The sequence below is a fragment of the Microcaecilia unicolor genome, chromosome 5 (assembly GCF_901765095.1).
Source record: "Microcaecilia unicolor chromosome 5, aMicUni1.1, whole genome shotgun sequence".
In the NCBI taxonomy this organism is placed as follows: domain Eukaryota; kingdom Metazoa; phylum Chordata; class Amphibia; order Gymnophiona; family Siphonopidae; genus Microcaecilia; species Microcaecilia unicolor.
In genome coordinates, this window is record NC_044035.1 from 159,049,558 (window position 1) to 159,063,589 (window position 14,032).

The 14,032-nt window shown below is 46.1% G+C and overlaps 1 protein-coding gene across 2 annotated transcripts in view; it reads right to left on the bottom strand.

The window, feature by feature from the left end:
* The window catches only part of PPA1 (inorganic pyrophosphatase 1), a 167,889-nt gene extending 158,838 nt beyond the window's left edge, over positions 1-9,051 (bottom strand). Inside the window, exon 1 of one of the 2 annotated variants that reach the window (XM_030203501.1) lies at positions 8,574-9,051. In XM_030203501.1, the coding sequence (XP_030059361.1) occupies positions 8,574-8,748 (175 nt within the window). In that variant the 5' untranslated portion in view covers positions 8,749-9,051. The remainder of the gene's footprint in view (positions 1-8,573) is intronic. The other variant, XM_030203502.1, reaches the window with a different exon arrangement.
* Between the last annotated feature and the right edge of the window lie 4,981 nt (positions 9,052-14,032).

Sequence of the window (14,032 nt, forward strand, 5' to 3'; positions counted from 1 at the left end):
GCCCGGGGCGCCGAAGCATGTTCCCTAGAACTCTTAGCCTTCTTTAGGGCCAAATCCACAACTCCAGAGTCATGAGGCAACTGAGTGCGCATCAGCTCTGGGTCCCCATGGATCCGGTACTGGGACTCGATCTTCTTGGGAATGTGGGGATTAGTTAATGGCTTGGTCCAGTTCGCAAGCAATGTCTTCTTCAGGACATGGTGCAAGGGAACAGTGGACGCTTCCTTAGGTGGAGAAGGATAGTCCAGGAGCTCAAACATTTCAGCCCTGGGCTCGTCCTCCACAACCACCGGGAAGGGGATGGCCGTAGACATCTCCCGGACAAAGGAGGCAAAAGACAGACTCTCGGGAGGAGAACGCTGTCTCTCAGGAGAGGGAGTGGGATCAGACGGAAGACCCTCAGACTCCTCGTCAGAGAAATATCTGGGATCTTCCTCTTCCTCCCACGAGGCCTCACCCTCGGTGTCAGACACAAGTTCACGGACCTGTGTCTGCAACCTCGCCCTGCTCGACTCCGTGGAACCCCGTCCACGATGGGGGCGTCGAGAGGTAGACTCCCTCGCCCGCATCGGCGAAGCTCCCTCCGCCGACGTAGTCGGGGAGCCTTCCTGGGAGGTGGCCGCGGTCGGTACCGCATGCGGTACCGACGTCGGGGACCTCAACCTGGGCGATGGGCCAGCCGGCGCCACGCTCGACGGTACCGGTGGCGCAAGCACCGCCGGTACCGGAGGGGTAGGGCGCAACAGCTCTCCCAGAATCTCTGGGAGAACGGCCCGGAGGCTCTCGTTTAGAGCGGCTGCAGAGAAAGGCTGAGAGGTCGATGCAGGCGTCGACGTCAGTACCTGTTCCGGGCGTGGAGGCTGTTCCGGGCTGTCCAGAGCGGAGCGCATCGACACCTCCTGAACAGAGGGTGAGCGGTCCTCTCGGTGCCGATGCCTGCTGGGTGCCGAATCCCTCGGCGACCCAGAGCTCTCGGTGCCGACACGGGAGGAGGACCGGTGTCGATGCTTCTTCGATTTCTTCCGAAGCATGTCACCGGAGCTCCCCGGCACCGACGAGGAGGACGTCGAATCCATCCGTCGCTTCCTCGGGGCCGAGACTGAAGAAGGTCGATCTCGGGGGGGCTGTACCGCAGGAGCCCTCAGGGTAGGCGGAGACCCACCGAGGGCTCACCGCCACCAGCAGGGGAATGGACAGCCCTCACCTGCACTCCACCCGATGCACCACCGTCCGACGACATCAGCAGACGAGGTCCTGGTACCAACCGACGTCGATGCAGCTATCCGATGTCTCGGCGCCGATGCAGAGGCCCGATGCCTCGATGCACTCGATGCAGGGGCGGCCGAGGAAGAAGGTCTGGACGCTGACGACGTCGATTGCACTCGAAGATCCCGGTGCCGATGCCGACGAAGAGCCCGAGAACAACACGTTCCACTGGGCTAGTCTCGCTACCTGAGTCCGCCTTTGAAGCAGGGAACACAGACTGCAGTTCTGAGGGCGGTGCTCGGCCCCCAGACACTGAAGACCGACGAGTGTCGATCAGTGAGCGAGATAACCCGGGCGCACTGGGTGCACTTCTTGAAGCCGCTGGAAGGCTTCGATGTCATGGGCGGAAAAATCACGCGGCGAAATCAAAAGCCGAAATGGCGAAATTTGAAGCACCAAATTTAGGGGGAGAAAAAATCTCGACCGAGGCCGAAAAGAGGCCTACCCCGACGACGAAAGAAAACTTACCGGGGCAAAAAAGCTGGAAGTACGGGGAGGATTTACACGAAACCCGGCGGGGGGTTTCCGGAGCACTTCCCGACTAGGACAAAGCTTTCCCGAAGGAAAAAAACACGTTCAAAACAAATTGGACGCGCTGAGGTCGACTTTCCGGGGCTCGACACGGCGAAAACACGACCGTACCGAGTGCGGACAAAAGAAGACTGGCCGGCTCGAGCCGGTTTCGGGCGGGAAGACGGCCGCGCATGCGCGGGTGCGCGCGGGCGCGCGAGGGCTAGCAAAGGACTTTGCTAGTGAAGTTTCCGATTGGAGGGGCTGCCGTGGACGTCACCCATCAGTGAGAACAAGCAGCCTGCTTGTCCTCGGAGAAACTGGATTTAGGTTACAAGTTATATAATGCAGCGAGTGATAGCCTGATACAGCAGAAGCATTTATACTTACAGCCTTTCATCATTAAGTTAAGCCCACAAATCATCATTTCGAATAAGGATTTTATTTGTACATCAGACTTTAATCAGGTACATTCAGCAGACAGATTCTGGGTACAACCGGACAGAGCTTCGCCGTCTGACAGAAGCTTTGGAGAAGACTCTCTCCACTAAGACAAAATCTCTCCTCTTTTATACTCTATCCTCTCCATAGAAGTGAATGGTGAGATACCTAGCTAATATTTCGCATTTCTGAGAGCATACTTTCCCATGCTGTCTGCTGTCGGATGTGCCCACCTCCTTCCGTTCTCAGCTACTGCTAAATTATCAACATGTTTTGGGAAGCGTTGAGATAACAGTTTCACATCTTCCGGCTGCAATACTTTTCATACCATCTCAATACCTTTCATACCATCTCATGAACTCTGTATTACCTCTGTATCATTGTATACCAAAACTAATAAGCTCCATTTTATTCATCTGATTTTTCATTACAGGTGCTATATTGGATTTAAATTTGTACCAAGTTTGTATCAGGACTCATTGTTCAGACCTGCCTTTTTGCAGATTCTCAAATATTAATCACTTGCTTGCTGTTTGGCCTACTTAGTACTTTTTTTCCAGTTTAGGCTGTTAAGGTATATAAATTGACCCACCACTATTCCAGTGGATGGATCCCAAGCGGGGACACATATTAACTTACAGGAAATGCAAGTCCTTGCTCAGCCAGTCATAGATTTTTAAACCTAGCTGGTATTTTTACAGCCTGAGTCCTAAAATCTGGCCTTCCACCCTTCCGGTGGGCATCCAGTGAGGGCCTCTTGCTGTAGTATAATTATACAATACCTAGCTCCATGACAGTAGTATGCAGGTCCCCAGAGCAATTTTACTTTAGTTGGTGCTGCGCGGGACCCATGCAGAGAGGAAAAATCAGAAGAAAAAAAAAACAAGCAAGTGCAGTCAGGGACGTCCAAATTAAAAGATAGTAAAAGGGGGAATTGAACCAGCAACCTTTTGATTACAAGCTCAGTGCTCTAGCCAGTGCACCACTGATTAGACGTCCTTCCCTTTCCATTAAGTCTCTCCAAGTTTCTGTCAGCCAATCACAGCTCATTTAGCTGACATCTGTGTCAGCTAAACAGCGGTGATTGGCTGACAGAAACTTGGAGGGACTTAATGGAAAGGGAAGGACATCTAAGCACATGAATAATGTGGCTCACTGGCTAGAGCACTGCGCTTGTAATCAGAAGGTTGCTGGTTCGATTCCCCCTTTTACTATCCTGGTAATTTAGAGGTCCCTGACTGCACTTGCTTGTTTTTTTTTTTTTTTTTCCGTTTTTTCCTCTCTGCATGGGTCCCGCACAGCACTAACTAAACTAAATTACTTCGGGGACCTGCATACTGCTGTCATGGAGGTGGGGATGACATTTGAGGCTGGCTTACAAGTTGGAAAAAAAAGTGTTTAACATTCGTTTTTTTTTTTGTGGGAGGGGGTTAGTGACCACTGGGGGAGTCAGGGGAGGTCATCCCCGGTCCCTCCGGTGGTCATCTGGTCATTTAGGGCACTTTTTTGGGACCTGTTCGTGAAAAAAACGGGTCCAACAAAAGTGACCTAAATTCTCTCTGAAAACGCCTTTCTTTTTTCCATAATCGGCCGAGCACGCACATCTCTGCTCAGCCGATAACCATGCCTCAGTCCCGCATTCACCACACCTCCGACACGCCCCCGTCAACTTTATGCGTTCCCGCGACGGAGTGCAGTTGGAAACGCCCAAAATCGGCTTTCGATTATACCGATTTGGGCACCCACAAGAGAAAGACGTCCATCTCCCGATTTAGGTCGGAATTTGGGCGTTTTTCTCTTTCGAAAATAAGCCTCTTTGTATTCTTATCATAAGAACATTGATGCAGTGTTTTGGTTTGTGAAGTGCTGTCCCACAGAGGTGGCATCCTGGTTGGCACTGGAATGTTTAATATTGTATCTATGTAAATTGAACCTTGTCTTTATCACCTGGCTTGTTTCTCCAATACAGCACCCTTCTTCACACTTTTTGCATTGAATTATATATACCACCATTTGAGGATGAGCATGTAAATGATTCCTTTATGCTAATGTTTTTCCCATGCGAGTGACTGTAGGATCCTGTGAGATGCGTTGGAACAGTTTGCAGCTAGGCATATTGCAGGGAAGTGTGCCATTCTCTTCTTTTTTGAGCTCGTATTAGGAGTTTGCTTTTCACTCATTTCGGTTTCAAATTAGGTGGCTGTCAGAAGCCCAGTACTGGTGAGGTTCGGAATATGTCTTTCAGTAATTCATCCTCCTGGTGTAGTGGCAGTACATTTTGCATGACTCATCCACCCAGTTCTCCGTTTCTTACCTAACCTACCCCTCCCTCTTCCTGAGAGACTGTCATTTTGAATGCTTTTGAATTTCACTTATATATTCTGATATTTGTCGACAGTTCCAATCTGAAGAAGGGTTATTTTCAAAAGCTAATCAAAAGATGTATTAAGTTAGTCCAATAAAAAGGTGCCATCTTATTTTCTTTTCTATGTTTTAATTTATTTCTATTTATTACCTTAAAAGTAAGGTACTATCTTCATAAATAGTTTTTCTCAGCATGACATCTAGAATTTTACCTAAGGATGACATGACTACATTAAAAACAATAGCTGACAATGGAGATCCCTAGGGGACACCTCATATCAAATCCCAAGAAAAAGAAAGTTCATTCCTCATTTTTACCCGGTAGGACCTCAAAGTTAAAAATGCCCAGACTTACTATACTATCTTAATTCCTTTCAAAATGTTTTTATTACAAGCTATATGAAGTTTGGTAGAGCTGTGAAGCACCATTTTAAGTACTATCAAGTTTTAGAAAAGCTGCATTCCAAAATCAGGTCTTCCATTTCATATTTTTAGCAGAATAATTGTGAGACCTTGAGTTTTGATGGCAACATACGATCCTGTTTCATATTGAAGATTAGTGTGCACTGTATTAGGGTTACCATTTGTCCGGATTTCCCCGGACATGTCCTCTTTTTGAGGGCATGTCCGGGGCTTGGCGGGTTTTGCCCGCACGCACGTTTTGTCCGGATTTCTGGACAAACATGCGTGCAGGAGGGTGTCCGTGCGGTTGCGCGATCAATCGGCACCGTGGGTCTCCCCTCCCCTTCCTTACCATCTTCCCTGGTGGTCTAGTGACATCTTCGGGGCAGGAAAGAGCCCCTTCTTTCCTGTCCGGAGCACTGCCTTGCCCATCCTCCTTCTTGGTCTTGGCTGGGGATTCAAAATGGCCGCCGAGAGTTGAAATCTCACGAGGCTGCTTCAACTCTCGGCGGCCATTTTGAATCCCCAGCCGAGACCGAGAAGGATGTAGGCAAGGGCAGACAGCGCTCCGGGCAGGAAAGAGGGGGCTCTTTCCTGCCCCGAAGACGTCACTAGACCACCAGGGAAGATGGTAAGGAAGGGGAGGGGAACATGTGATGGGGGGGGGGGGGAATGAGGATCAGAAAGGGGCGTGGCAGTGGGCGTGGTGTGTGTCCTCTTTTTCAGAGGACACAAAATGGTAACCCTACACTGTATAAAGATTAGTGTCCTCCACTGTAAGGCCCAAGAACCAGTAACTGCGCCCATCGACTCTCATCCTCACCTTCTCCAAGGCTTCTTGCCAGGGTCGCCTCTGAACAGCCGAACTGTTTTCTTTTGGCACTGCAAGGCTAAAACTCATGGAGAATTGTGCAGTGACAAAAGAAAACAGAACCAGAGGCAACAACAAGAGGAAGCCTCTGGAAAAGTAAGGATAAATAAAAATAAAGGACAACCTGCTTAAGAGGATGAAGGTGCGGACAGGATGGTAGAGGCTGTCTAGTTGGAGTTGAGGGTATGAATGTACTGGAGACTAGACTGTGTCTTGGAGAGGAGTTTAGCAAAATGGTGTTAAATGAGACAAGCAAGAGGTGAGGGCTAAGGGAAAAGAGCAACCTGGAAGGTGCAGACCCTTTTAGTGAAAACAAACAAAAAACCCAACAATTACATAAACCTGACCAGTCAGATCAGTTTAAACTATCAGAGAGAGCCTGTCCCAACCTAACCACATTATTCAGGGCATTAACAGCGTTGTATTGGGATGATTTTGATGAAGTCATCCCTATTTGAACAGGGCTGAACCTATCTACCACTGAGCAACTTTTTGGTATGGGGCCCCACTTTTCAGCCCTGCATATGGTCCCAAATCCCTCCGCAAGCTGCCCTATGCTTTTAAAATAGTGAAGATCACTGGGTAGTGGGTTGCTCAGTAGTTGAAGAGAAGGAGATGTGCTGCCATGGGTACACTTACTACAAAGGAGGAAGGGAGCACCCTAAGTTTTAAAATACATGTTCCCAAAGCCATGTCATATGGTGAAATGATTACAGTTATCAAAAAGAAAACTTCTACCATATTTTATGCCAAGGCAGGTTTTAAGTCCCACATAAAATGGCATGGCTCAATCTGAATATCTGACAGTCTCTTCCAATGCTATAAAACCTGGTTCTACTGTGTGAACAGTTATCTAATGTTTTTAAAATATAAGATGGGGGGGGGGGGGCATTGTGAAAAAGTTTCTGTTACCTTTCACACTTTAGAACAAAATTATTAGTTGCTATAAATTACTACCCATCAGGGACTATTGCTGATAATTTACATCCATTAATATTCATATTTAAGTGCTTTCTTAGAAAGAAAAGTAAAGAGGTGTGGTAGCCGTGTTAGTCCACTCTTAAGGTTATCAATAGAAATCAAACAAAATAATAACATGGAAAAGAAAATAAGATGATACCTTTTTCATTGGACATAACTTATACATTTCTTGATTAGCTTTCGAAGGTTGCCCTTCGAAATGAAATGCTTTGATGTCCTCCTGCCCACCCCCACCCTCCCACCCTGTCAAAGTACTACTATCTGCTACCACATTGCTTATTTCCGATCTGACGAAGAAGGGCAACCTTCGAAAAGCTAATCAAGAAATGTATTAAGTTATATCCAATAAAAAAAAGGTATCATCATATTTTCTTTTCCATGTTTATTTTGTTTGATTTCTATTGATAACCTTAGAAACAAAGAAAAACTAGTATGAGTAGATTAAGGCAAATAATATTCAACGGTTAACAGTATCACGCCCAGAGAATACCACTGTTAAGAAACTTTCTATCTACATTGATAAACTTTATCAACTATGCAGGTGTAAGGTATTTCCAGCTAAAGATGTGTGTCATTTTTTTTTTTTGTTCTGTGGTTGAGAAATCTGTTGACACATGTTCCCCAGCTGACCAAAGGGTGGATACAAATTTGTTTCTCTACCAGAGATGGTGAATGCCCCTACGGTATAATGTAAGCCACATTGAGCCTGCAAATGGGTGGGAAAGTGTGGGATACAAATGTAACAAATAAATACCAGACTCTTCATTACTAATCACAAACAGATGAAGAGTAAGAATTTATACAGGTTTACTACTAAACATGTGGGTTTTTTTTTTTTAACTGAACAGTGTTCAGCAGGGAAAACATTTCTAATATCATTAGAGATTGTTTAATACTATTTAGAACAGCAGAAAAGCAAAGGTAAAGTAAGAGAAAATGCTAAAGATACTGATGTAAAAGAGTAGCCCTAATATCATAACAAGTTTGAAGTCTGCCAAATATGTTCTCTAGACAGGTCATTTAGCTATACTACAGGAGTGGCTTACCAAGTAACTAGAAAGAGTGACACATAAGGCATCTGTCATGAACTGCACAGCCTACAAGCAAGCTCTCCCTTGACAGAAAGTTATTAAAAAATAAATAGCTAAAGAGGATCACAAATTTAAAGCATCTTTCACAAAAGCTGATAACACTCCATATGGAACTTTTGGAAAACGGATTACACACAAAAAGCCACGGGAATCAAAGCAAAGACAAGGAGCTAAAAGAAATTGGGCACAAAACGTGATGTAGAACAGAACATGAGAGCTAAAGTAGAAAGCTGGGAAAAAAAGGCAACAGAACAAAAACTGCATGAAGTCGCCGGCGCGGCAGGAGTAGGTAAAAGACGGATCCAATTACTACCTTAGTTCACTTATATTTTTATTAATTTTGAGAAAAGCTGAAATCTGCGAGAGGCTCGACCTATCGGAAAAGCTCATTGCGGGCAGCTGCTAGCTCTGCTCAGCTACTTATGCAGCGCCGGAATCCTTCTGAAACCGGTCCCGGCGGCGGGCAGGTGCGTGAATGTGCCAGAGCCCAGTCCAAGCACCGCCCCCTCCCCCCCCCCCCCCCCCCCCCCCCCCCCCCACCCCCCCGACAAACGACACACCGCCGAACTTCAGAAAAAGCACTGACACCACTACCCTTTATCACCACTCTACTTACAAAGCCTCCAAGAAAAAATATGTTCACTTACTGAAAAAAATCCGATACTCTAGCGAGTTGAGGCTCGACCTCTCCTCTACACCGTAGCCCATGCCGTTGCTCCTTCTGCTCTTGCTACTACCAGCACTCGTGGTGGTACCGGTACCTCCGTTAGAGTCTCGCGCGAACCACTGCCTAAAGAGGCCGGGTTTCTGCTTTGACGACATTTGGGGCTCGGCACTCACAGCTCTTGCTGACTGGTTCGCGCTACCGGAAGGCGGAGGAGAAGCTAGCGGATTGGACGGCACTGGAAGCGGGAGAAAGAAAAATCGGGCACGCGGGAGCGGCTTGCGCCTATGCGCGCGCGTGAGGTCCTAGAGACGGGTGATTCGCGCTGCCACAGACTAGTTCTTCTGGTTGGGACTTGGGTGAGCGCGCGCGCTGGAAAAGGGTTCAATGGAGATGGACGGACGGGATGAGAACCAGCGAGTCCGGCTTTCTTGATCGTGAATTAAATCTCTGCAGCAGGTTAGGGACAAGAAGACGGGGGAGTGTCGTGTATATAAAGATGGGTAGGATGACCCCCCATGATGTACAGCACTGGAGGCTTATTGGTAGTGAGAGCAGCTGTGGGTGCGGTACGGTACAGTGAGAGGGAGAGGCGGCTGTGACACTCCCCAGATAGTCAGATTGTGGTCGCTGACACTCAAACTCACACTATGACGCAACGTGCGCGAGGCCACGCCCGTTCCTTCTGTCTTACCTCGGAAACTTAAAGAGAAAGTCTGCCACGTGGAGCATAAATCTTTCTTCTCACGCCAAGGCTTAACAATGCTATAGCTGTTTGCTGACAGCGAAACCACATCTGAGAGGGCCAATGAACTTAGCTCTGCAGTGGTGGAGTGCCATTAAGGCAGGGGAGGCGCAGAGGCAGACATCCAAGCGGCTTCTGCTTAAAGTCCGGGAATCGTAGAGATCACTTCAGGCCAAGACAGTGTGGGTATTAAACTAAGCAATGCACTACAATATTGTGCACATTGAGAAGAGCTCGGTGCCCGGGACGGCACTGCACAGTATATGTACTGTAATTAGGCATACAGATCGCAGACTAGTAGATCAAGCACACAGCTCCAGCTGATGAGAGTGGGTGGCCTAGTGGTTAGGAGAATTAATTTTAACTGAGTGGCCTGGGTTGAAATTTTGCAAGTGGCAGTGACTGCAAATTTCGGCACGATTGTTATCACTTTGTCTCAGGCAAATGGTTAAATCGTACCTCTATAATTTGTAGTGAAGCATTGTGATTTAGGTTATAATCTGCAGTAAACTATAGAGATAGGAAGGGGTTTAAAAATAAGACAATACTATAATGCTTCTACCAATTCCATGGTGCGACCTCACCTTGAGGATTGTGTGCAGTTCTGGTCACTGTATATAGAGAATGACATGGGGACAGGGACCCGCAGCAACTGCGGGGACAGAGCCCACGGGGACGGGGTGGGGACAGAGCCTGTGAAGACGGGGACAAATTTTGTCCCTATGTCACTTTCTACATTGAAACCTGTTAATGAACTGGGCTGTTATTTATGTTTGATTGATGCAAACGACAATATTTTTATTTTTTGGAAAAACAAGCAAACATGCTGGCCACAGCTAGCAAAATCTGCAAGAGGGATCCTGTACATCCTGGTACCACATCTTCTAAGAAGACATCTTCTATTGCAAGAAGGACTATGGAAGACAGGAGAGCTACACCAAATCCTGAGATTGTTGATGACTTCTTAGTCATCCACAGATTAAAAAATCATAACGGTGCTTCATAGAGCATATTTCGCAACACTAGGGCATACAGAATAGGTTGTATTTTGTACCCCTGGACATTTTAACAGGGTGGATTAGGATTTACTTGGGTAGTAGAAGTCAGCTATTGTTTGGGTTGGAAGGGTAGAGGGTGGTGGTGGTGGGAGGGTTACTATAACTGCTCATTGTTATTTTTGTTTTCTATTTGTAATTTATACACAAGAGTTGCACAGCATATTGTTCCTTTTTATACTTTAATAAAAAGATTTAAATATAAAATCTTAAGTGTTCAAGGCTTCTGCAGATGAAAACAGAGCCAATGGGGATTGGATGGGGACAGAACCTGCGGGGATGGAGATGGGGCCTACGGGGACAGGGTGGGGATGGAGACAAAACCCATGGGGACGGGGCCAAATTTTATTCTCGTGTCATTCTCTATCTCAAGAAATTAGCGGAGTTAGAAAAGATTCAAAGATCGCCAAAAAGAGGGACTGGAACTCCTCTCGATGAGGAGAGCAAAGAAGTTGGGCTCTTCAGCTTGGAAAAGAGACAGCTGAGGGGGGTGTAAGGATCTACAAAATCCTGAGTGGTATACATGAGAACATAAGAATAGCCATACTGGGTCAGACCATCTAGCCCAGAATCCTGCTTCCAGCAGTAGCCAATTCAGGTCACAAGTACCTGACAAAATCCCAAATAGTAGCAAGATTCATGTTATTAATCCCAGAAACAAGCAGTGGTTTTCCCCATGTCTATCTCAATACACTATGGACTTTTCCCCCAGGAACTTGTCCAAAACCTTTTTTTAAACCCAGATACACTATCCACTGATTTCACATCCAATGGCAGTGTGTTTCAGATCTTAACTATTGGTTGAGTGAAAAAATGTTTCCATCTGTTCTTTTTAATTGTACCATGCAACTTCCTTGAGTGTCCCCTAGTCTTTGTACTTTTTGAAAGAGAAAAAAATTGATTTACGTTTACCTGTTCTGCACCAGAACTCTATCATATTCCCCCTTAGCCATCTCTTTTCTAAGCTGAAGAGTCATAACCTCTTAAGCCTTTCCTCATATGATAAGTTCCATCTTCTTAATCATAGTAACATAGTAGATGACGGCAGAAAAAGACCTGCACGGTCCATCCAGTCTGCCCAACAAGATAAACTCATATGTGTATACCTTACCTTGATTTGTACCTGCCTTTTTCAGGGCACAGACCGTACAAGTCTGCCCAGCAGTATTTCCCGCCTCATTTTGATCATTTTGATCACCCTTCTTTGAACCTTTTCTAATTCTGCTATATATATTTTTTTTTACAGTGTCCAGAATTGTGAACAGGGTTATTGAGATGGACATGGGGGAAGCCACTGCTTGCCCTGGGATTGGTAGCATGGAATGGTGCTACTAATTAGGTTTCTGCCAGGTTCTTGCGACCTGAATTGGCCACTTCTGGAAGCAGGATACTGGGCTAAATGGACCATAGGTCTGCCCCAGTATGACTGCTATTTTGTTCTTATAAGGAAGAGACAAAAAACAAACAAGCAATGGTTCTGATCGATCTGGGTTTACGTAGAGGAGCACTTACTAAACCATGCTAAGGAGTTAATAGTACATACTAACAATCTCTGCTAACAGGGGAATAGCCACAGATGGGCCAGGGCCAATCTAGCAGTATGTGCCTTTTCTGTGGCTGGCAAGGATGCCCAAACACCACTAGCTGGACATTCTTCTGTCCTCTGAACACCATGCCACTAAGCTTGTCTCTGTGGTGGTGTTCCTGAGCTGACACCCAGCATGCTCACTTTTTTTGCATGTGTGAAAATTGACCATGCATGGGGTGCCAGCATAGTGCTCAGGAACACCCCCACTGAGTTTGGTGGCATGGCATTCTGTGCCACTGGGTGCCTTCAAAGGACTGAAGCAGGTCTTTAACTGGCTTGGGCATCCTTGCTAGCTTAGGTATTTATATTGGGAGTTGGGGGAGAGGACATTTCATGCCTACCTGTCTGTCCCAGGCCCACCCAAAATTTGCTGTCTGGCTGCACTACTAGCTGTTAATATGGACCCAGCCAGTGTGATAAAAATCCTTTGCTAGCTGCTTAATGTGGGTAGAGGTGGGGTCTGAGTGGATCATGGATTGAGATGGCAAGAATGCAGGGTATTAAGTGCAGCCATGTTACCAGCAGTCAGTAGTGTGTGCATGGCCCAAGAAAAAAAAAAAACAATCTGACACCCCCCCCCCCCCAAGAAATACCCCCATTAACCAGCTATCCTGTCCTTACTAGCTGCCCCACTGTTCACCATCCCCCCTAGAGAACCACTCAGTCAAATCCCCTCTCGAGTAAAACTCCTTCAATATTTATTTATAAAGATTTTATGTGTCATCTTCCTGGAAAATGTAAGGTTTTCTGTCTGGCCCATAAGGTTTACTACTTAGGAACCCCTTCTTATTTGTCCTCACACATGATCCCTGACACACCAACCCACTGGCTGCACTCTCTAGATGCACCCTGCCTAATGCTTCCTTCCCTCTGTTTTTCACACCTGGAGTCTGCTAGATACTACTCAGCCTTTTTCTTCTTAGCACCGCAACTGTGGAATGATCTTCCTCCTACTTTGTGCTGAGCAATCCTTTTCTACATTTAAGGTTTTACTAAAGGCATATTTTTTTGAAGCTAATTTTAGGCATATGCTCTGATGCATCTCTGGTCGTATTTTACTCTTCCAGGATTCTTCTCCCACCCATTATGGTACTTTTCCTTTGTATCTTTGAGTTAGTTTGACTGATTGACCTTTCCTTTCATTAATTTGGTGTTCATTTCCTATTTCTTATATTTTGATTATGTAAACCACGTTGACCTGCTAGTCAGTTAAAGCAGCATAGGAGCCAACTTTTCAAAATGATCGGCGGTGTTCAACTTGGCACACGTTACCTTGCCTGTAAAAAAGAAGACAAAGTATCACACGTTCATAGACACAACTGGCCAGGCCATATTTAGGTGTAGAGCACAACGGATAGTGCAAATACCGGAAGGACTGATGGATAAGAGAAGAGCTAGGGAAGCACCAAATGTCTCACCAGTCTCTTCCGCAACCTCAGCTCATCGCTTCCATTTACTCCCGCCCCCCTCCCACATGCAGCCAATCTATACCACAGTCATATCCCTTCCAGGCCAGCCTGGCCTATCCATACCACCCACACCCAGGCAGGATGATTATACTATTTTTGTGAAACAGGAACATAACATGATGTCCCCCTCCTTTTCTCTTTCAGTTTGAAACTTGACTATAGGTCCTCTCCATTAAAAAACATTTTTCAGTTCATGGCTTCAGATATTGTCATAACTGGCTCTGCTCCTCCTTGTCCCTTTAGTAAGATAACTTGTATATCCTGGTGACCTTAGAGCTGGAGGAGAATGGCATTGCTTTAAAAGTTTGGTATTAAGCGGTATATCAAGTTAATAAATCCAATCCAGTCCTATTTCCCTCTCTTGACCCAGCCCAGCTAATGCAGAAATCTTTACTTTTGTGTCTATAATTTGTTTAATATCCTCTGTCTGTACTTATTCTTGGCTTTCTCTTATGCTTACTCTCTGTCTCATGTTCTTTGTCTTTTATGAATTCTTTTCCAGTCTGATTTCTTTCATTTCTTTACTCCATGTGTTTGACTTTCCATGGCCTGTTTCTCTACCTTCTCTCATCTCACTTATTTTTA